General features: G+C 44.5%; 1 protein-coding gene across 1 annotated transcript in view; it reads right to left on the minus strand.

Annotated features, from left to right (window-relative positions):
* Positions 1–25,371, minus strand: part of LOC307042911 (serine/threonine-protein phosphatase 2B catalytic subunit gamma isoform-like) — a 70,285-nt gene that overhangs the window by 30,576 nt on the left and 14,338 nt on the right. The window contains exon 2 of the mRNA XM_079687069.1: positions 605–802. Within this exon, the coding sequence (XP_079543195.1) occupies positions 605–802 (198 nt within the window). The remainder of the gene's footprint in view (positions 1–604; positions 803–25,371) is intronic.

The following is a 25,371-nucleotide window of genomic DNA, read 5'->3' on the forward strand; positions in this document are numbered from 1 at the left end:
CCGTCCATCCGTCTGTCTATATATCCATCTATCTATCTGTCCGTACATCTGTCTATATATCTATCTATCTATCTTTCCATCTCTCTATCTGTCCGTCCGTCCGTCCATCCGTCTGTCTATATATCTATACATCTATCTATCTATCTATCTATCTGTCTGTCCATCCGTCTGTCTATCTATCTGAATCCTTTGTTTACCACCTGAACATAGAGACATCTCTCTATAAAACTTGTGCTTCTATTGGCTAGCGCTTCAACACATTGTACGTGATAGGCTAAGGGGGCGGGACATCTCTAAGCGGTTGACCAATCACAACAGAGCCGGCCAGCTAACATTCAATACAATTCTATTTCAATTCAAAGGTTGCACATAAGCACAAGTGTCGACATTTATTTTTTTAAAGTCTACAATTATTTATAGCCTAACGTTAGCCTTTACTTTAGAAATCATAAGTGGTGTTAATATGTGGAGATTATCCAGCTGGAAAATGGACTTCATCACACGTAAGATTTGCTATCTGGTTACTCAGCAGCAGTTTGACACTCAGTTTTTTGTATTTGTTTTGAGAACATATCGCCGCTGCATTGATTATCCGCCCGCCCACCTGTAATGGGCGCGTCGACCTCCAGCATGCACTTCTCCTGGCGCAGGATGTTGGCTCCGTCGTTGATGATCTTCAGCGCCGCCTCCTCCTCCACGCGGCCCTCCTTCACCAGGTGAGTCCGCAGCACCTCGGGGTTCGGCTTCCCGTCCACATAAAGCTCTTTGACCGTCAGCTTCTGCTGCGGGGGGTATGGCACCGCTGGGGAGGGAACAATCAGATCCAAGTTTATCACCAGGTAGGTTGACACGTACGAGGAATTTGACTTGATGTCGTGGTGCATACATAAAAGTAAAACAAAATTTAAAAAACACAGATAGAGAACTATGCATCGGGTTGATTACATTGTTTGTTGCCATTATCATCTTTTCATTTTACACTTAAAGATTTATTAGTCAGTTAAAAGAGTTTCATAAAAACATGATTTTGTATTAAAGAGGCCCTATTCTGCTTTTTGGGGTTTTCCCTTCCCTGTAGTGTGTTCTATAGGTTTTAGTGCATGTGAATGGGCTACAAAGGCTAATATCCCTGTGTTCTAGGGATGTGCATCTCCATCAGTGAGGCCGATGCGATGCGCATCTCGATACGTTGCCACGATACGATACATTAACGATACCTTTGAAACACCAGGCGATGCGATACGATACGATTCACCCCTGTTGCGATAAAGTTCGTTACGATTTGATTCAACGTTATGCGATTCGGGGCGATACGATGCGATTCAACACGATGCAAAAATAATGATACTTCAATATGGTACGACAGAGGATTTTTGTTTTATTCCTTATATGCAGAAAATCATACATTAACAAAAAAGTGCTTTACATATTTGGTACTGCACATCCCATCATGCCGTTTATTTTTTTTACCTTTAAAAGCTCTCCAGAGTACAATTGTATAACACCTCACAGTTAAACAATGTAAGGATGCATTGCTCATGATTAACAATGTGCAAATAACAGCTACCATAGAGCAATGCCCATACAGCTGCCAGCCTGATGTGCTTAACACTCAGAGGCTAACTCACCAGTGAGCAGGAAGCAGTGGTTTCTATAGGAACAATAAAGAAAACAAATAACCTTTCACAAACAGGTATTTCATAACTGCTTACAGTGAGGAAGACATTTAAATTATTATTGGCCGTCACAGGCTGCTGTAAGCTAAACACCTCTCTCTGACAGAACACCTCACTGAGTGATTTAACTCATATGTCTCACTTTCAGGTTTCTCTTTTCAGCCGCAGACCCCATGTCGCCTCTTTATGTGCGTCGCTAAGTTCCTCGTACTACTTGTGTACTTTAAAGCGGCTCGGCATCGTTAACAATTTGCGAGTGATTTTTCAAGTTGACCGTCTGTAGTAATAGTGCCGCGCACATATACCATCAGGACGTTACTGATGGGGTGCGGCTGCGGAGTGATACTGTGTGTATGCAAGTCCGCATCTAGGACGGATCTATGTATCATGGCTGTAGACCTGTTAAGTAATAAAGATACCTCATACAAAGGTCTACGGATACCTTATTACTCTCCATGACCTGCGGTCAACTATATAGCATAAATGACTATTACACCGTCTTTCTTGAACAATCGGAAGTGTTGCCAAACGTTTGATTTGTAGGTATTTTTCGGTGCGCTGTGTTTCTCTTTCAACTCAACTTCCGTGTGTGTTGATAACTGAGACTCTCGTTCTCCGTAGTGGCGAAGCAAATATCAAAGATCGTCTCTGCTGAACGTTGACAAGATAAGGGGATTTTATATGAATGAATCGGTTTTTTACCGATGCAAAGACGCTACGCAATCGATGCATCGCCCAAAAAAAAAAGTTCAACCCAAAATGTAGCCGATGTGCACTCTTTCAACCGGTGCACTCGCATCTTGAACGTTTATGCCGGTGCACCGATGCGAATCGGTGAATCTTAACATCTCTACTGTGTTCCCTTCAGAGGGAGTTTCTCTCCCACACTCCCCTCCTAACTGCTTCAAACAACTCCATTGGACTCCTTTGTTTACTTCCGGAACATGGTGACTATTGGCTAGCGCTCCAACACATTGTACGTGATTGGCTAAGGGGCGGGACATCTCTAAGCTGACCAATCAGAGCAGACTGGGCTCTGGTTTCAGACAGAGGGTGAAAAGAGGTGCTGCAGCACAGGCAGGTGTCTTCCCACTTTGCTCCTTTTTTACATTAGGCCACATAAGAAATGATACTTGTTTTGCTTGGTCGTGGTTCTTAGGGTTATGGTTAGGGTTAGAGTTTATAGATCTAATGATGCATCCCATAAAGCATTGCATCAAGTCTGTTGACGAAGAGGCTGTTGTTGGGGCGAAATGAGAATAAACCACACAGACAATAAAGAGCTTTTTGAACATTAAAGCATGGAGACATGTCATAGGAGAGGCACTAAATACTGATATGAAGCCGAAACATTGGCAGAATAGGGCAGAGATTTTAAAGACCAATGAAAATACCGGCAGATTAATCGTTAACGAAAAGAATAGTTGGTTTCAGCATTTGGTATTTTTTTATTCAAACAGCACAGAGGAAGGACTGAGTCGATTAAAGTCAAATTGCTATCTCAGAACTCATCAATGTCATCACATATTTTCCTCATATTGTTTTCGGGTACGATGTGTTTACAGAGACATGTTTTGCAAATAATTGTTAAACATTAAGCTGTGCATACCATGAACGGAACAAATACAAATGAAATGTTCTGGAGCTGTAATCATGAGCGCTGACATTTGCATCGAGAGAGCTGAGATGAAGGTATTGGCAACAGAGGAAGAGGAGGGGGTCAGTACACCTACATGATGAAGAGATGCACAGAGCGACAGTAAGAAGCCCTGCAACCCCCCCACCTTCTCCTCTCAGTAATCTGCTGCTGCACCGCCCACACAATCCTTTTAGCGTCGTCACTTAAAGTCACTGCTTCAGACCTGAGAGCTGCAGCAACACAGCAGCAACGACTGAAAATCAAACACCTAACATTTCCGTCGACATAACTACACTGTATGTACGGATGACAAATAAAAGCCTTGAACATCTCAGTGCCTGACAGAGGGTCCAGGAACATATCTACAAAGTATAAGAGATTATCGTTTGTATTTCAAGGCTTCAAGGCTTGTATTGTCATGTGTGCATAGCAACAGTGTAGATAAGACAATGAACATATTAGGTCACAGGCTTCTCCAACAGCGCAACACAATAACACAGATAATAGTGCAAGTAAATACAATGAATTGAATATAGAGTGTAAGAAAAGGTTTTTAGAGAGTACTTGTCCAAATACATTTTTCACTTAGCTATACTTTGTACATGCTGCACCTATTTTGAATATCAACATAAAGCATACACGAATCTGGGTTACTGTAACTAAGGTAACATGTTATTGTTTATTTGTTCATATTTGGCAAGAAACATGCTTCTTCCTCTTGGGGCCACTGGAATCTTCTTCTTCGCCATCGTATTTTACATTTTCCCACAGTTTCACGACACCGCTAACGTAAGTGAGCGATAAGAGTTTACTGCATCACACCAAGCCCCCAGAGAGTGCGCCGGACTCTGATGAAAATATTTATTGTGTCCAAACGGCGGTACTACAATTTCCGTATCAGTCCGTGATGTAACTGGGCCCAGAAAGACTTTTCCCCATTGACTAACATGAAGGAGACGTCTGTAAATCAGCAGATCAGTTTTTTTTTAAACTACCCAGTATGAACTATTTTATAGCCCTTATTAAAATCATTCGGTCCTTAAAGTTGTAAAATGCACTAAAAGCCGAATCTAGATTTATGTTCTGTCTCCATTCTTTCTAGTGAGGTGAGAGTGGGAGCTCGGGGGGCGGGGCTTAAGGGGTGCATGGTCTGTGAGCGCACATACGGGTTCTTCTGCTCTGGCAGCTAGGCATGATGGGTAATCCGTGACGTTTTGCTCTGTCAAAAGTTGGGCCATTTTGTCCTCATGCGCCAATGAGCAGCTCATTGCGGTGTTTGATCAGGAGAGCTGGATCTGATCGATATGGACATAAACGAGTGAAGTGTAACCGGACGCGAGAGAGAGATCAGATCAGCTGCTGAGTCTGACGGAGACACGCAGCTCTGCGTGATCACCTGATGCTCAGCCCTCTGTTTAGCGAGCTGACCGGACAGCGCAAAATGCGTATATGAAGGGTCATGAACGCAAGAAATCATACCCTCGTGGGGGCACGCTCATGTGATTGGCTTAGACTGGAGGAGACATCTGATTGGCTATAGATAGAAAAAAATACAAGTAGGAATCGGGTGAGCGTCAGGGGAGTCTCAAAAAGCCCACACACGAATGCACAGCGATCCGTGCACAGAAAGCAGTTTGTGTTTGCAGGTTCAGGGGATTTAAACGGAAAACAAATATGTGTGGATCAAAAATACATATGTAAAACTTTTTTCTGTATTTGGATTTTATTTACATTTATATGAAACGGAACACATTTGTGTGTGCATTGAAGAATACAAGTGTGACTCCTTTTGCGGATCATGAAATACAAGTGTGAATCCTTCTGTGTGCATATGTGTATTCTGAGCCCATACAATACCGCTTCAGTTGCGCCACTTATATGACAGACAAGAATAGTCAATTCTAATGTGTAACACTTAATGTGGAGAAAGAGATGTCCTGTCTGGGTTGATTGTGCGTTGATCTGTTGGTAATGCCTCGGGGTTCTGGTGGGCATGTAAACAAATGCATAATGCTGCGCTATACTTTGTGGCCTCACCCAGTTGCATAGCGACACTTATCGTTTAGGTGTCTTTTAATAAGCAGGTAGTCCTATCATTAGCTAGAACTAGCTAGATCTGATCGATATGGACATAAACGCGAGTGAAGTCTAATCTGACGGGAGAGAGAGATCAGCTGCTGGCTGACGAGTCGACACGCAGCTCTGCATGATCACATGCAGCGGTGAGTGGACAAAACACACACTTCAGGTTAGAATATCACGGGCTGCATGATACTGGCATGATAGATTGCCCGATAGAGCAACCAGAAGGTGAGGCTTCATTGCCCGAGCTAAATACTAGATGGCCCCGGGCCATCGGGCAGTCATTAATGTCGAGCCCTGATTAGAGAATAAATACAGTATAAGAAATAATAGAAAAATGTATAATCATTAAAGTATGTGGAGATTATCCTGCTGAACTAAACGTGCAATAATCAATAAATCCTATTGAACCAGGGAGACATCTCTACACTACTTTAAAATGTGGTATAAAGACATGGATCTTGAACAGTGTCTTTAAAGGTCCCCTGTTATACTGTTCTTCATCAATATATCACAGGTTTCAGATATATCCAGAGCCTGCCTCTGATTGGCTGAAACACCAAACAGATCATTGCAGCATTACCCATAATCCCCTCTGTTTCAGCCCTGTTTCCAAAGTGCTGATTCTCTGTCTGTTACTTGAGATGAAAATAAGGAGCCCCTCCCCCACGCCCCTCTGAGAGACATTTGGTTACAAAGAACTCAATGGTGCTCTAGGAGGAGATTCAGGTGATAAGGGGGGGGGGGGGTTACCTTGGTTGCTGATTGGCTAATGGTTACACAAGACAACACATCGTTATGACATCATCAAGTGGCCAAAATCTGATCAGCTCATTTTCAGACAGGTTTTTATAGAAATGGATCAAAAAGAGAGAGAATCTTTGTTCCTGAAACTTTCAGAGTCTCTTTCCACAGAGGGGACACATGTTGATGTAGAAGAGACATGAAGAAGAGGGGACACATGTTGATGTAGAAGAGACATGGAGAAGAGGGGACACATGTTGATGAAGAAGAGACATGAAGAAGAGGGGACACATGTTGATGTAGAAGAGACATAAAGAAGAGGGGACACATGTTGATGTAGAAGAGACATGGAGAAGAGGGGACATGTTGATGTAGAAGAGACATGAGGAAGAGGGGACACATGTTGATGTAGAAGAGACATGAAGAAGAGGGGACACATGTTGATGTAGAAGAGACATGGAGAAGAGGGGACACATGTTGATGTAGAAGAGACATGAAGAAGAGGGGACACATGTTGATGTAGAAGAGACATGGAGAAGAGGGGACACATGTTGATGTAGAAGAGACATGGAGAGGAGGGGACACATGTTGATGTAGAAGAGACATGAAGAAGAGGGGACACATGTTGATGTAGAAGAGACATGGAGAATAGGGGACACATGTTGATGTAGAAGAGACACGAAGAAGAGGGGACACATGTTGATGTAGAAGAGACATGGAGAAGAGGGGACACATGTTGATGTAGAAGAGACATGGAGAAGAGGGGACACATGTTGATGTAGAAGAGACATGGAGAGGAGGGGACACATGTTGATGTAGAAGAGACATGAAGAAGAGGGGACACATGTTGATGTAGAAGAGACATGGAGAATAGGGGACACATGTTGATGTAGAAGAGACACGAAGAAGAGGGGACACATGTTGATGTAGAAGAGACATGAAGAAGAGGGGACACATGTTGATGTAGAAGAGACATGAAGAAGAGGGGACACATGTTGATGTAGAAGAGACATGGAGAAGAGGGGACACATGTTGATGTAGAAGAGACATGAAGAAGAGGGGACACATGTTGATGTAGAAGAGACATGAAGAAGAGGGGACACATGTTGATGTAGAAGAGACATGAAGAAGAGGGGACACATGTTGATGTAGAAGAGACATAAAGAAGAGGGGACACATGTTGATGTAGAAGAGACATAAAGAAGAGGGGACACATGGTGATGTAGAAGAGACACAAAGAAGAGGGGACACATGTTGATGTAGAAGAGACATGAAGAAGAGGGGACACATGTTGATGTAGAGGAGACATGAAGAAGAGGGGACACATGTTGATGTAGAAGAGACATGAAGAAGAGGGGACACATGTTGATGTAGAAGAGACATGAAGAAGAGGGGACACATGTTGATGTAGAAGAGACATGGAGAAGAGGAGACATGTTGATGTAGAAGAGACATGAAGAAGAGGGGACACATGTTGATGTAGAAGAGACATGAAGAAGAGGGGACACATGTTGATGTAGAAGAGACATGGAGAAGAGGGGACATGTTGATGTAGAAGAGACATGAAGAAGAGGGGACACATGTTGATGTAGAAGAGACATGAAGAAGAGGGGACACATGTTGATGTAGAAGAGACATGAAGAAGAGGGGACACATGTTGATGTAGAAGAGACATGAAGAAGAGGGGACACATGTTGATGTAGAAGAGACATGAAGAAGAGGGGACACATGTTGATGTAGAAGAGACATGGAGAAGAGGGGACATGTTGATGTAGAAGAGACATGAGGAAGAGGGGACACATGTTGATGTAGAAGAGACATGGAGAAGAGGGGACATGTTGATGTAGAAGAGACATGAAGAAGAGAGGACACATGTTGATGTAGAAGAAACATGAAGAAGAGGGGACATGTTGATGTAGAAGGGACATGGAGAAGAGGGGACACATGTTGATGTAGAAGAAACATGAAGAAGACGGGACACATGTTGATGTAGAAGAGACATGAAGAAGAGGGGACACATGTTGATGTAGAAGAGACATGGAGAAGAGGGGACACATGTTGATGTAGAAGAGACATGGAGAAGAAGGGACACATGTTGATGTAGAAGAGACATGGAGAAGAGGGGACACATGTTGATGTAGAAGAAACATGAAGAAGAGGGGACACATGTTGATGTAGAAGAGACATGGAGAAGAAGGGACACATGTTGATGTAGAAGAGACATGAAGAAGAAGGGACACATGTTGATGTAGAAGAGACATGAAGAAGAGGGGACACATGTTGATGTAGAAGAGACATGGAGAAGAGGGGACACATGTTGATGTAGAAGAGACATGAAGAAGAGGGGACACATGTTGATGTAGAAGAGACATGAAGAAGAGGGGACACATGTTGATGTAGAAGAGACATGGAGAAGAAGGGACACATGTTGATGTAGAAGAGACATGGAGAAGAGGGGACACATGTTGATGTAGAAGAAACATGAAGAAGAGGGGACACATGTTGATGTAGAAGAGACGTGAAGAAGAGGGGACACATGTTGATGTAGAAGAGACGTGGAGAAGAGGGGACACATGTTGATGTAGAAGAGACATGAAGAAGAGGGGACACATGTTGATGTAGAAGAGACATGGAGAAGAGGGGACACATGTTGATGTAGAAGAGACATGAAGAAGAGGGGACACATGTTGATGTAGAAGAGATGTGAAGAAGAGGGGACACATGTTGATGTAGAAGAGACGTGAAGAAGAGGGGACACATGTTGATGTAGAAGAGACGTGGAGAAGAGGGGACACATGTTGATGTAGAAGAGACATGAAGAAGAGGGGACACATGTTGATGTAGAAGAGACGTGAAGAAGAGGGGACACATGTTGATGTAGAAGAGACATGAAGAAGAGGGGACACATGTTGATGTAGAAGAGACGTGAAGAAGAGGGGACACATGTTGATGTAGAAGAGACGTGAAGAAGAGGGGACACATGTTGATGTAGAAGAGACATGGAGAAGAGGGGACACATGTCGATGTAGAAGAGACATGAAGAAGAGGGGACACATGTTGATGTAGAAGAGACATGGAGAAGAGGGGACACATGTTGATGTAGAAGAGACATGGAGAAGAGGGGACACATGTTGATGTAGAAGAAACATGAAGAAGAGGGGACACATGTTGATGTAGAAGAGACATGAAGAAGAGGGGACACATGTTGATGTAGAAGAGACATGGAGAAGAGGGGACATGTTGATGTAGAAGAGACATGGAGAAGAGGGGACACATGTTGATGTAGAAGAGACATGAAGAAGAGGGGACACATGTTGATGTAGAAGAGACATGGAGAAGAGAGGACACATGTTGATGTAGAAGAGACATGGAGAAGAGAGGACACATGTTGATGTAGAAGAGACATGAAGAAGAGGGGACACGTGTTGATGTAGAAGAGACACAAAGAAGAGGGGACACATGTTGATGTAGAAGAGACATGAAGAAGAGGGGACACGTGTTGATGTAGAAGAGACACAAAGAAGAGGGGACACATGTTGATGTAGAAGAGACATGAAGAAGAGGGGAAACATGTTGATGTAGAAGAGACATGAAGAAGAGGGGACACGTGTTGATGTAGAAGAGACACAAAGAAGAGGGGACACATGTTGATGTAGAAGAGACACAAAGAAGAGGGGACATGTTGATGTAGAAGAGACACGGAGAAGAGGGGACACATGTTGATGTAGAAGAGACATGAAGAAGAGGGGACACATGTTGATGTAGAAGAGACATGAAGAAGAGGGGACACGTGTTGATGTAGAAGAGACACAAAGAAGAGGGGACACATGTTGATGTAGAAGAGACACAAAGAAGAGGGGACACATGTTGATTTAGAAGAGACATGGAGAAGAGGGGACATGTTGATGTAGAAGAGACATGGAGAAGAGGGGACACATGTTGATGTAGAAGAGACATGAAGAAGAGGGGACACATGTTGATGTAGAAGAGACATGAAGAAGAGGGGACACGTGTTGATGTAGAAGAGACACAAAGAAGAGGGGACACATGTTGATGTAGAAGAGACACGGAGAAGAGGGGACACATGTTGATGTAGAAGAGACATGAAGAAGAGGGGACACATGTTGATGTAGAAGAGACATGAAGAAGAGGGGACACATGTTGATGTAGAAGAGACATGAAGAAGAGGGGACACATGTTGATGTAGAAGAGACATGGAGAAGAGGGGACATGTTGATGTAGAAGAGACATGAGGAAGAGGGGACACATGTTGATGTAGAAGAGACATGGAGAAGAGGGGACATGTTGATGTAGAAGAGACATGGAGAAGAGGGGACACATGTTGATGTAGAAGAGACATGAAGAAGAGGGGACACATGTTGATGTAGAAGAGACATGGAGAAGAGGGGACACATGTTGATGTAGAAGAGACACAAAGAAGAGGGGACACATGTTGATGTAGAAGAGACATGGAGAGGAGGGGACACATGTTGATGTAGAAGAGACATGAAGAAGAGGGGACACATGTTGATGTAGAAGAGACATGGAGAAGAGGGGACATGTTGATGTAGAAGAGACATGAGGAAGAGGGGACACATGTTGATGTAGAAGAGACATGGAGAAGAGGGGACATGTTGATGTAGAAGAGACATGGAGAAGAGGGGACACATGTTGATGTAGAAGAGACATGAAGAAGAGGGGACACATGTTGATGTAGAAGAGACATGGAGAAGAGGGGACACATGTTGATGTAGAAGAGACACAAAGAAGAGGGGACACATGTTGATGTAGAAGAGACATGGAGAGGAGGGGACACATGTTGATGTAGAAGAGACATGAAGAAGAGGGGACACATGTTGATGTAGAAGAGACATGAAGAAGAGGGGACACATGTTGATGTAGAAGAGACATGGAGAAGAGGGGACATGTTGATGTAGAAGAGACATGAGGAAGAGGGGACACATGTTGATGTAGAAGAGACATGGAGAAGAGGGGACACATGTTGATGTAGAAGAGACATGAAGAAGAGGGGACACATGTTGATGTAGAAGAGACATGGAGAAGAGGGGACATGTTGATGTAGAAGAGACATGAAGAAGAGGGGAAACATGTTGATGTAGAAGAGACATGAAGAAGAGGGGACACATGTTGATGTAGAAGAGACATGAAGAAGAGGGGACACATGTTGATGTAGAAGAGACATGGAGAAGAGGGGACATGTTGATGTAGAAGAGACATGAAGAAGAGGGGAAACATGTTGATGTAGAAGAGACATGAAGAAGAGGGGACACGTGTTGATGTAGAAGAGACACAAAGAAGAGGGGACATGTTGATGTAGAAGAGACACGGAGAAGAGGGGACACATGTTGATGTAGAAGAGACATGAAGAAGAGGGGACACATGTTGATGTAGAAGAGACATGAAGAAGAGGGGACACGTGTTGATGTAGAAGAGACACAAAGAAGAGGGGACACATGTTGATGTAGAAGAGACACAAAGAAGAGGGGACACATGTTGATTTAGAAGAGACATGGAGAAGAGGGGACATGTTGATGTAGAAGAGACACAAAGAAGAGGGGACACATGTTGATGTAGAAGAGACACAAAGAAGAGGGGACATGTTGATGTAGAAGAGACACGGAGAAGAGGGGACACATGTTGATGTAGAAGAGACATGAAGAAGAGGGGACACATGTTGATGTAGAAGAGACATGAAGAAGAGGGGACACGTGTTGATGTAGAAGAGACACAAAGAAGAGGGGACACATGTTGATGTAGAAGAGACACAAAGAAGAGGGGACACATGTTGATTTAGAAGAGACATGGAGAAGAGGGGACATGTTGATGTAGAAGAGACATGGAGAAGAGGGGACACATGTTGATGTAGAAGAGACATGAAGAAGAGGGGACACATGTTGATGTAGAAGAGACATGAAGAAGAGGGGACACGTGTTGATGTAGAAGAGACACAAAGAAGAGGGGACACATGTTGATGTAGAAGAGACACGGAGAAGAGGGGACACATGTTGATGTAGAAGAGACATGAAGAAGAGGGGACACATGTTGATGTAGAAGAGACATGAAGAAGAGGGGACACATGTTGATGTAGAAGAGACATGAAGAAGAGGGGACACATGTTGATGTAGAAGAGACATGGAGAAGAGGGGACATGTTGATGTAGAAGAGACATGAGGAAGAGGGGACACATGTTGATGTAGAAGAGACATGGAGAAGAGGGGACATGTTGATGTAGAAGAGACATGGAGAAGAGGGGACACATGTTGATGTAGAAGAGACATGAAGAAGAGGGGACACATGTTGATGTAGAAGAGACATGGAGAAGAGGGGACACATGTTGATGTAGAAGAGACACAAAGAAGAGGGGACACATGTTGATGTAGAAGAGACATGGAGAGGAGGGGACACATGTTGATGTAGAAGAGACATGAAGAAGAGGGGACACATGTTGATGTAGAAGAGACATGGAGAAGAGGGGACATGTTGATGTAGAAGAGACATGAGGAAGAGGGGACACATGTTGATGTAGAAGAGACATGGAGAAGAGGGGACATGTTGATGTAGAAGAGACATGGAGAAGAGGGGACACATGTTGATGTAGAAGAGACATGAAGAAGAGGGGACACATGTTGATGTAGAAGAGACATGGAGAAGAGGGGACACATGTTGATGTAGAAGAGACACAAAGAAGAGGGGACACATGTTGATGTAGAAGAGACATGGAGAGGAGGGGACACATGTTGATGTAGAAGAGACATGAAGAAGAGGGGACACATGTTGATGTAGAAGAGACATGAAGAAGAGGGGACACATGTTGATGTAGAAGAGACATGGAGAAGAGGGGACATGTTGATGTAGAAGAGACATGAGGAAGAGGGGACACATGTTGATGTAGAAGAGACATGGAGAAGAGGGGACATGTTGATGTAGAAGAGACATGGAGAAGAGGGGACACATGTTGATGTAGAAGAGACATGGAGAAGAGGGGACACATGTTGATGTAGAAGAGACATGGAGAAGAGGGGACACATGTTGATGTAGAAGAGACATGAAGAAGAGGGGACACATGTTGATGTAGAAGAGACATGGAGAAGAGGGGACACATGTTGATGTAGAAGAGACATGGAGAAGAGGGGACACATGTTGATGTAGAAGAGACATGGAGAAGAGGGGACACATGTTGATGTAGAGGAGACATGGAGAAGTGCATTTTGCATAATAGGTGACCTTTAAGGGATGCAGGGGAATTGCCTATAAGGAGGAGGTTGCAACAAATACAATTAGTGTGCCTTTGTAAAGCTTAAAAAGGGTCCTTGAAAAACACCGAACCCCCTCCCTAAATCACGCTACATTCATCCTGCATTCCTGATATCATCCACAGCTCCCACAGGTCGGTGAGCAGGACACCCCGTGCCATCAGATGTGACATAAATACTTCCATCAGCTGCTGGAAATCAGCACTCTTGTGTGATAAGCAGCGAGGCTGCAGAGACTCAGAGAATGTAGTCACACCCACACACAGCAAATCAAAGTGCAGTATGAAAAAGGGAAAAAAGCACTAATGAGTTTTTAGTGTGGGTGCATTTGCTAATCAGCGATGCAGAGGAAGCCTCATGTATTTCTCTGTGTGTCTGGAACATGCTGTCGTTTCTAAAGGAAGACAACTGTATTTAACTGATAGATTTCACCAAGTGGATATCTTACATTGAAGCCATTTATTTTGTAATACATTGAATATGCAAAATTCGGTTTTATCTTAAATATGTGCCAATTCACGTATGTTTTCAGAACAGAAATGTGACATTGGATGAAGCCAGTTTTAACATTTCCTGTTTAATTTGTTGACATGCCCCTTTCACACCAACGCGGTTCCTGGGCCAGTTCGGAGCTAGAGCCTGGTAAGCACCATTTTCTCCTGTTCACACCGCAGCTGAGCCGGCTCTTATCCCCGAAAACCGGTTCTTACAAAGTTCCAAAAAAAAATCGGTCTAGAAGCAAGAACCGCGTATGTCACGCTTACGTCGGAGGCAGGGGCAGGGGCGGGATCAACCTCCTGAACAACAACAAAAAGCCCACGTTTGTACACAACGATGGAAAACCCCAAACTGAAACCGTGGACCAGATGTGCAACAAACTGAAGAAAGTTAAGGAGGATTATCAGGACCTAAAGCGAGACCTCGGACGGAGTGGCAGCGGTCGCCTGAAAACAAGTCCACATTATGACTTGCTAGACTCTGTCAAAGATTTTTTTTTACAAAATGTCACTAATAGATATCACCATGAAACGTCCCCACTTCCTCACTGACTATTTTTTACATTACAAGTTTTCGAGAATGTTACGTTAAATATGCAAATTAGGCTAAATGTGATGCTAACTGATGGTGAATTTAGGAGAACTCTATAGGTACAAAAATGCTAGGTTAGCACACAAGCACTTAAATGTTTTCTTTCCTCTATAGTCTGAAAGAAATTATATAGAAGGCAGAAAACCAGTGTATGATGAAAACATGACTCTTGAAATATGTTAGGTCACATATACATACATTTTGACGCTAAAGGTGAATAGGGTAAAACATGTCATAAATAGAAAGAACGAAAGAACGAGATCGCGGGTACAAGCGGCCAAGATGGGTTTTCCCCGCAGGGTGGCTGGCGTTTCCCTTAGGGATAAGGTGAGAAGTTCGGTCATCCGGGAGGGACTCGGAGTTGAACCGCTCCTCCTTCGCGTCGAAAGGAGCCAGTTGAGGTGGTTCGGGCACCTAGTTAGGATGCCACCTGGGCGCCTCCCTAGGGAGGTGTTCCAGGCACGTCCAGCTGGGAAGAGACCAAGGGGTAGACCTAGGACCAGGTGGAGGGATTATATCTCTTCGCTGGCCTGGGAGCGCCTTGGGACCCCCCAGTGAGAGCTGGTTGATGTGGCCAGGGAAAAGAAAGTTTGGGGCTCTCTGCTGGAACTGATACCTCCGCGACCCGACCACGGATAAGCGGGAGACGATGGATGTCATAAATATCACCATGAAACTTCCCCACTGGCACTAACATAAGTATTTTTTACACGACAAGTTTTTGAAAATGTTATGTTTAAATATGCAAATGAGGCGTTTTGTGATGCTACCTGATGGTGAATTTAGGATAAATCTATAGGTACAAAAATGCTAGGTTAGCACACAAGCACTTAAATGTGTGTTTTGGATGTTTTCTTTCCTCTTTAGTCTGAAAGAAATGATAAAAAAATCAAAAAAAGAAATAGATTGACAAGTGTATGATAACAAACATGACTCTTGACATATGTTACATACATGTTGACGCTAAAGGTGAATAGGGTAAAACATTTAACTATCAACGAACTAATCACCATGAAAATTGTCCACTTTTAACCGTTATGTTTAAATATGTAAATGAGGCTTTCTGTAACGTCAACTTTGGGTGAATTTAGGAGAAATCTACAGACACAAATACACAAAGTTGGTCAAATAAACAGCCAGAAAGACACCCTAAATGTATACGTTGGATGTTTTCTTTGCCTTTTAGTGTGAAAGATGACATGATATATAGTTAATATAGCGTTAGGTCGGACGTGTTAAAGCTATGTATTATTCAATTGCATACATTTCCGTAATCTGATGTTTAAATATACAAATCAGACATTCAATAAAACACAAATACACAAAGTTACTCAAATTAACTCAGAAAAGTGGATTTTGGAGGTTTTCTGCTTTGAATATATTACTATATGGCTAATATTCTCCGTATACTCAAATATATTTTGTGTATTTTGTATGTTTGCTGTGCAGTATGATGTTTTTTTTTACCAGGGATGTTAGTCTAATAATTGGAGTGCCAGAAGTCAGAAATAAGACATGTTATGAAAGCAAAGTATACTCAGATTGTGTATAAAAACACACTGTTGCTGGTTCACTGAATAATAATACATTTAATTTCAAAGCGCTTTTTCAGGTACTCAAAGACGCTTTACAGTGTTGGTAAAACGAGATAAAATAGAATTAAAAAATATTAGAACAGCAACACAACATAATTCACAAATTAAAAGCCAATCTGAAGAGGTGTGTTTGGTCCATGTTTTGAAAGTGGGGGGGTCGGTGCAGTCTCTGATGTGTTGTGGAAGGGACGGAAGCTGTGAATATGGAGCTTCAGGAGGTGTTTGCAGAGATGGCACAAGTACACACATCCTTTACTCAATTAGAAGTACAGATACTCGTGTTTAAAAATACTCAAGTAAAAGTAAAGAGGGCTTTGAAATGTACTTCAGTAAAAAGTACCCATAACTACCAGCTGTTTTAAAGAGTACCTGACCTCCCTTTATATTAAGAGAACAATAATGAACAACGGCAACATGACAACGTTTTCATTGGTCCCTCTTCTTTAGAGAAGACCAGGAAATGATGGATACACGGATCGTGTTCAAATCAATAGGCACGCAATGACTCTAAATAATAATGATCACGCCACCAAACACACATTCAGACTAAAGGAACCAGCCTGTTTGGAAAATGAGAGAAGTAGAAAGTACAGGTATTTGAGTTCAACATGTAAGAAGTAGAAAGTACAGGTATTTGAGTTCAACATGTAAGAAGTAGAAAGTACAGGTATTTGTGTTCAACATGTAAGAAGTAGAAAGTACAGGTATTTGGGTTCAACATGTAAGAAGTAGAAAGTACAGGTATTTGAGTTCAACATGTAAGAAGTAGAAAGTACAGGTATTTGAGTTCAACATGTAAGAAGTAGAAAGTACAGGTATTTGAGTTCAACATGTAAGAAGTAGAAAGTACAGGTATTTGAGTTCAACATGTAAGAAGTAGAAAGTACAGGTATTTGTGTTCAACATGTAAGAAGTAGAAAGTACAGGTATTTGGGTTCAACATGTAAGAAGTAGAAAGTACAGGTATTTGGGTTCAACATGTAAGAAGTAGAAAGTACAGGTATTTGAGTTCAACATGTAAGAAGTAGAAAGTACAGGTATTTGAGTTCAACATGTAAGAAGTAGAAAGTACAGGTATTTGGGTTCAACATGTAAGAAGTAGAAAGTACAGGTATTTGAGTTCAACATGTAAGAAGTAGAAAGTACAGGTATTTGAGTTCAACATGTAAGAAGTAGAAAGTACAGGTATTTGTGTTCAACATGTAAGAAGTAGAAAGTACAGGTATTTGGGTTCAAAATGTAAGAAGTCAAAGTAAAAAGTCGTCAGAAAAATAAGTAGTGATACCAGAATACTTAGGTATAGTAACAAAGTATTTGTACTCCACTACTTCCCACCTCTGAGTGTTTGACTCAGGAGACTGGAGTGTAAATTAGGGTACAGACTAGTTCCTGGCCTGCGATGGAGAAGCAGCTCCAGATTGTGCAGAGGAGAAGCTGTTGGTATAAATAAACAGTAAGTGCGAGGCGTGGCCGCGAGGAGAGCAGTAAGCTGAGGTACCAGACTTAAGAGCAGATTAGCTAAAGCCTCTATTAGCTAGGGCTTGCAGATCCAGGAGCTGTTTATTTAAAAGCCTTGTCACACTGAAGGGAGCCTCCGGTACGAACAAAGCCGACACTGAGAGAAAACGTGAAGCCACAGAGAACTGAATAGAAACGAGATAACCAGACCGCGTCAACATTTCAATCTCTGACTACGTTTACGAGTGTTAGCCGGGAAGCTAGAGGTGATTAGCTGCGCCGGACAATAATAGCTGGTTTCAATTCCAAAGAAACTGAACACTCAACTGGAATGACACACACACACACACACACACACACACACACACACACACACACACACACACACACACACACACACACACACACACACACACACACACACACACACACACACACACACACACACACACACACACACACACACACACACACACACACACACACACACACACACACACACACACACACACACACACACACACACACACACAAGAATGGCACTCGGGAAGTGTAAACCAAGGCCAGCAGTGCATTCACTTGCTCCTCAAATGGTCCCAGTCTCAAGACTTTGGTTGAAAATATAGGTATTCAATAGGGATGCTCCGATCGCCAATTTCGGGGCCGATCGCCGGAATCAGTATCGGCCGATACCGATCAAGTGGGCGGGGCCTATGGGGATCTTCCATTTAAAGTTATGTTTAAAACTCAGTTAATGCTCATTCACTGGCGCTTCCACAAACAACATAATTATTACATTCAAATGAAGTACATTATTCAAGTTTACATTTAAAGGTGGGGTAGGTAAGTTTGAGAAACCGGCTCGAGATACACTTTGTTATATTCCATGGAATGCTCTTAACATCCCGATAGCAATGAATATTTTAAGTTCTTTGACAAAAAATCCATAAAAAATATCATCTGTGGAAGCCGTAGCGCTGTAAAAAGCACGACCAATCATCTGAGCCGGCCCGGCTAAAGTAACTGGATGGCCTACCTGACTGTCAGCCTTCCATCTGTGCACAAACTGTGCCTTCATTGGTCATGTGCGCGTTCGTGTGTGTTGGAGGAGGGGCTCTGTAAGGAAGTGACAGATTTGTTCCGGCTGTGTATTTTAAATCTAGCGCACTCGAGCTGGTTTCTCCAAAATGACCTTCCCCACTTTTAAGTTTAGATAATAACACGGGAGAAATGAGTGCTCTCTTTTCCTCTCTCTCTCCTGACAGCCCGTCAGTATCTCATGCAGCTCACTGATCCAGTAATGAGTGACCCTACAGTGAAGACTAATAATAATAATAATAATAATAACTTTTATTTATATAGCGCTTTTCAATAACCCAAAGTCGCTTACAAAAAAATTAAAAGTACAGAAAGGGGGTGAACAGGCAGAAGACAACATATTGGACAAGAAAATTGAACATGAACATTACATGAACAGGCAAAGGACAACACAGGGGGGGAGCAAGCATAGGACAACGAGCAAAAGACAACATAATGGAAAAGAGGAAAGAAAAAGTTGATGAATGTATGAATAAGAGATGCAGCGTGGGGTGAATAAGAGATACAGCGTGGGGTGTGAGTGAAGTCAGTGGGTTGGGGGGTAGGGTAAGTTGAAGGCTTGGGAGAAGAGGTATGTTTTCAGCTGGGTTTTGAAGGTAGACAGTGTGGGAGAGTGGCGGACAGATTGGGGGAGGGAGTTCCAGAGGCGGGGTGCTGATCTGGAGAATGCTCTGTTGCCAAATGTTTTGAGTCTTGATGGTGGTACTGTGAGGGAGAGAGTGGAGGAGGATCGGAGGGCTCGGGGGGGGTTGTAGGGGATGAGGAGGTCAGAGAGGTAGGGGGGGGCTAGGTGGTGAAGGGCTTTATAGGTGAGGAGGAGTGTTTTGAAGATGATGCGTTGTTTGATGGGGAGCCAGTGAAGAGAGCGGAGAACGGGAGTGATGTGTTCACGGGTCCGGGTGTGGGTGAGGAGGCGGGCAGCAGAGTTTTGTACCATTTGGAGTCTATGGAGGGAATGGGAAGAGATGCCAGTGAGGAGGGCGTTGCAATAGTCGAGGCGGGAGGTGATGAAGGCATGGATGAGGGATTCAGCAGCACGGGGGGGGAGGTAGTGTTTGATTTTGGCAATGCGGCGGAGGTGGAAGTAGGAGATCTTGATGATGGAGCTGACATGGGGGTCAAAGGAGAGGGTGGGGTCCAGGATAACGCCAAGATTGCGTGCCAGGGGGGAGGGGGTGATGGTCGAATTCTCAATGGTGAGTGAAATGGGTCCTGTTTTATTGAGGGTTGATCTGGTGCCTATGATGAGTAGCTCTGTTTTATCACTGTTGAGTTTAAGGAAATTGTGAGTCAGCCATGTTTTTATTGAAGAGATGCAGCTTTCGATATGGGTGAGGGGAGGGTTGTGAGGGGATTTGGTGGTGATGTAGATCTGGGTGTCATCGGCGTAACAGTGGAAATCAAGGTTGAGGTTGCGAATAATGTGACCAAGGGGGAAAAGATAGCAGATGAAGAGGAGGGGGCCGAGGACTGAGCCCTGGGGGACCCCCTGTGTGACTGGGGAGAGGGCGGATGTGTGGCCAGAGAGGGAGATGAATTGTTGCCTGTCGGTGAGGTAGGAGGTGAGCCAGTCGAGAGCGGAGCCCTCAACACCCTGTTGGCGCAGCCTTTGTAGGAGGATTGAGTGATTCACAGTGTCAAAGGCTGCGCTGAGGTCTAGTAGTAGCAGGATGTTGAGGGCACCGGAGTCTGCAGAGGAGAGGAGATCGTTGATTACTTTGACCAGGGCTGTTTCAGTGCTGTGGAGTGGGCGAAAACCAGACTGGAGGGGTTCATAGAGGTTGTTGGACTGGAGGTGGGTGTGGAGCTGGGTGGCGACAATACGCTCCAGTGTTTTGGAGAGGAATGGCAGGTTGGAGATGGGGCGGTAGTTGGAGAGGTTGGCTGGGTCAAGGGTGGGCTTTTTGAGGATGGGGGTGATGGAGGCAAGTTTGTAGATGGAGGGAACAAGACCAAGGGATAGAGATTGGTTGAAGAGGGTGGTGAGGTGGGGGATGAGGACAGGGAGGCAGGCCTTAGTTAGGGTCGTAGGGAGGGGGTCAAGAAAGCAGGTGGTTGTTTTGGATGAGGTGATGATGGCTAGGATGTGGGAGGAGTCAACAGGAGAGAAGGCAGTGAGGGGAGGGAAGGGCGGGTGGACTGGGAGAGGAGGGGGGGCGTGGGGGTTGGAGGAGATAGTGGTCATGGCAGTTAGGGAGCTGTTGATTTGTGAAACTTTGTTGTTGAAGGCGAGGAGGAAGGAGTAAACATATTTATAACTAGTTTATCTTGTTCCAGAGGTAGATCAAATGGCTAAGTGTGTTAGGTCTAACTCTTAGCGTGTGTTTCGATTTCTGCTTCACACACGTTGCATACCGCTATTTTATTGTCTTTTTCGGACACCTTTTTAAGTATTTTATACTGCCAGACCAGTGAAGCCATTTTGGCGAGCTTGTTTTGCCGCGCACAGAGTCATGTATTTTACGCCATCATTTTACGTCATACGATCGGCTCTCGCGATCGGCATGTTGAGAGAGCACCGATCGATCGGTAGAGAGTGAGTATCAGCCGATATCGATCGGCCGCCGATCGATCGGAGCATCCCGCAGCGTGCGAAAAAGTACACGTCCCACAGTCCGGGACGTGTTATTTACAATATCGGACAAGTGGATCTTTCAATTGACTTGTCCGGCGGACAAGTGACGTTTTTCACCTTGATTTATTGACAAATTATTGATAAATTCAGTTTACAAAAGGCAGAACTCATTCGCAAATTGTACGTGTCCGTCATTGTTCGTTTAGAAATGTTAGTTTTGGTTCTGCTTGTCGATTCCTAAGGAAATGCATCTCGCCGCTTCCTGTACAGTTAGACGGGGCGGGGGGGAGCGGGGCGGGAAGTGTTGCACAGTGGCAGGGTTGGGAAGCAAAACTCGGTTCCGAGTAGGAACAAATACCAATTGTCCGGTACCGGGATTAAAAAAGAGTTGTGAGGACATGAGGCGAGGCCGAGCCCCGCGGACCGCAGCTCTCTCTCTATGCTCCGTATCAGCTGTTCGCTGCATGGTGCAGCTCAGCGTCTCTCTCTCTCTCTCTTTCTACACACAGAGGATTCACTGCCCGTTTAACAGCCTCATCTTTGTCAAACTTTCTTATGTTCTTTCTCTAACACGTAATGAAGGTTATTAAGCGTTTTAGCTCCTGTGTTGTTAATATTGACCGCCATTTCCTTATCCAGATTTGACTTAATGTTTTCATAAATACATTTTTCTCCCAGTTTATCATGGGACTTATTTTTACCCTCTCAAAGAACCGGAATCGAGAGCCACAGATAACCGGAATCGAAAAGCAGAACCGGAATCGTTAAAATCCAAACGATACCCAACCCTATGTGTGATGCAGTAAAATCTTACCGCTCACTTACGTTAGCGATGTCATAAAAACCGTGGGAAAATGTCAAATACGATGGCGAAGAAGAAAATTCCAGTGGCCCCAATTTTTGTCCATTCTGGACAAGTGAAAAATGTATTCGGACAAGTAAATTGCCAAACTCACTTATCCATGGACAAGTACTCTCTAAAAACTTTTTCTCACACTGATCCCTAGTATTCAACATTGGTTTTAATTAGTATTTAATATATTATTATTATTATTATTATTATTAGCAATATCCCCCTTTTAGTGGTGTTTTGTTTTTGTTGTTTTATATTTTTATTATTTTATTGTTTTAGTCTTATTTCTATCTTACTTTTACTAAGAGAGTTATCTGAGAGTTTTTATTAATCTTTCTTATTTATGGTGTGATGAAGAGGTGGGAGGAAGAAGAGGTGGGATGAAGAAGAGGTGGGAGGAAGAAGAGGTGGGAGGAAGAAGAGGGGGTTTGAGGAAGAGGGGGTGTGAGGAAGAGGGGGTGTGATGAAGAGGGGGTGTGAGGAAGAGGGGGTGTGAGGAAGAGGGGGTGTGAGGAAGAGGGGGTGAGATGAAGAGGGGTGTGATGAAGAGGGGGTGTGATGAAGAGGGGGTGTGATGAAGAGGGGGTGTGGTGAAGAGGGGGTGTGATGAAGAGGGGGTGTGAGGAAGAGGGGGTGTGATGAAGAGGGGGTGTGAGGAAGAGGGGGTGTGATGAAGAGGGGGTGTGATGAAGAGGGGGTGTGATGAAGAGGGGGTGTGATGAAGAGGGGGTGTGAGGAAGAGGGGGTGTGATGAAGAGGGGGTGTGAGGAAGAGGGGGTGTGAGGAAGAGGGGGTGTGAGGAAGAGGGGCTGATGAGGGGGTGTGATGAAGAGGTGGGAGGAAGAAGAGGTGGGATGAAGAAGAGGTGGGATGAAGAAGAGGTGGGATGAAGAAGAGGTGGGATGAAGAAGAGGTGGGAGGAAGAAGAGGTGGGATGAAGAAGAGGTGGGAGGAAGAAGAGGTGGGAGGAAGAAGAGGTGGGATGAAGAAGAGGGGGTGTGAGGAAGAGGGGGTTTGAGGAAGAGGGGGTGTGAGGAAGAGGGGGTGTGATGAAGAGGGGGTGTGAGGAAGAGGGGGTGAGATGAAGAGGGGTGTGATGAAGAGGGGGTGTGAGGAAGAGGGGGTGTGATGAAGAGGGGGTGTGATGAAGAGGGGGTGTGGTGAAGAGGGGGTGTGATGAAGAGGGGGTGTGAGGAAGAGGGGGTGTGATGAAGAGGGGGTGTGATGAAGAGGGGGTGTGAGGAAGAGGGGGTGTGATGAAGAGGGGGTGTGAGGAAGAGGGGGTGTGATGAAGAGGGGGTGTGAGGAAGAGGGGGTGTGAGGAAGAGGGGGTGTGATGAATGAAGAGGGGGTGTGATGAAGAGGGGGTGTGAGGAAGAGGGGGTGTGAGGAAGAGGGGGTGTGAGGAAGAGGGGGTGTGATGAAGAGGGGGTGTGAGGAAGAGGGGGTGTGAGGAAGAGGGGGTGTGATGAAGAGGGGGTGTGAGGAAGAGGGGGTGTGAGGAAGAGGGGCTGATGAGGGGGTGTGATGAAGAGGTGGGAGGAAGAAGAGGTGGGATGAAGAAGAGGTGGGATGAAGAAGAGGTGGGAGGAAGAAGAAGGGGTGTGAGGAAGAGGTGGGAGGAAGAAGAGGTGGGATGAAGAAGAGGTGGGATGAAGAAGAGGTGGGAGGAAGAAGAGGTGGGATGAAGAAGAGGTGGGATGAAGAAGAGGTGGGAGGAAGAAGAGGTGGGATGAAGAAGAGGTGGGATGAAGAAGAGGTGGGAGGAAGAAGAGGTGGGATGAAGAAGAGGGGGTGTGAGGAAGAGGGGGTTTGAGGAAGAGGGGGTGTGAGGAAGAGGGGGTGTGATGAAGAGGGGGTGTGATGAAGAGGGGGTGTGAGGAAGAGGGGGTGAGATGAAGAGGGGTGTGATGAAGAGGGGGTGTGAGGAAGAGGGGGTGTGGGGAAGAGGGGGTGTGATGAAGAGGGGGTGTGATGAAGAGGGGGTGTGGTGAAGAGGGGTTGTGATGAAGAGGGGGTGTGAGGAAGAGGGGGTGTGATGAAGAGGGGGTGTGAGGAAGAGGGGGTGTGATGAAGAGGGGGTGTGAGGAAGAGGGGATGTGATGAAGAGGGGGTGTGATGAAGAGGGGGTGTGAGGAAGAGGGGGTGTGAGGAAGAGGGGATGTGATGAAGAGGGGGTGTGATGAAGAGGGGGTGTGAGGAAGAGGGGGTGTGAGGAAGAGGGGGTGTGAGGAAGAGGGGGTGTGAGGAAGAGGGGGTGTGAGGAAGAGGGGGTGTTGCAGTTGTTTATCCATTGCTAACTTCTTTGTTATTAAATATTATTTTATTAATGTTGTATTATTTCCTTCTTACTGTTCCTGGTTATCATTTTATTTATTAATTGTATGTTATCCTACTTTTACCGTTGTTAAGGTTTTGATTATTTAATTGTATTTATTCTCTTGCCTTTTTTACCTACTTGTGTGCATGACGTTCCATTCTGCCTCTGACTTGAATGCAATGTCTTATTTGCTGTTTGTCTTGCTTTGAGCATGAAAAGCACCGTACAGAAAAAGCATTATTATTAATAAACAATTCACATGAGTTTCCATTTTCCAATTATTCAAACACCACATGAATGCAGCACAAAGGCCCTATTTCACAATGTCAATACAAGTGATCCAAACTCTTTCTTTGCCCAGTCGACACTGTTCTACAGAGTTTTCTGAGCACTGGGCCAGTAGGTTCCCCCCAACCTTGTTGGAGGTTATGATAATTATAATCTGTGGGTAAGTTTGCCTGCAGCAGTCTGTTCAAACACAGATGCAGATGAAGCTCCGGCTGCCAGTAAACAGCACCACTCGATCCAAACAGAACACACCACGCAGGGAAAGAGAGAGACTCGCTTTTTCCAACACTGAACATCATAACGATTTACATTTTCTGTAAAAATAATAAGCTGTCACACATCCATCCAACACATTGAGGAAATAGAGTTCTGCAGGAATGAGTCCTAAAACCCTGACATGAGTCCGAATGTTATCCACTTCCTCTCCCCACAATTGAAAGTCATTGGTTTTCAGAATCTGTTTTGGTTTTTATCCTGAAATAAGGTTAAAGACCTTTATAGCCCAACATTAGCCACCTTTAGCTTAGCGGTGGAGACGTGAAGTCATGTGACCGTGCTGTAGTTCCTTTATAGCCCAACATTAGCCAGCTTTAGCTTAGCGGTGGTGACGTGAAGTCATGTGACCGTGCTGTAGTTCCTTTATAGCCCAACATTAGCCAGCTTTAGCTTAGCGGTGGTGA

The sequence above is a fragment of the Notothenia rossii genome (genome assembly GCF_949606895.1).
Source record: "Notothenia rossii genome assembly, chromosome: 6".
NCBI lineage: Eukaryota > Metazoa > Chordata > Actinopteri > Perciformes > Nototheniidae > Notothenia > Notothenia rossii.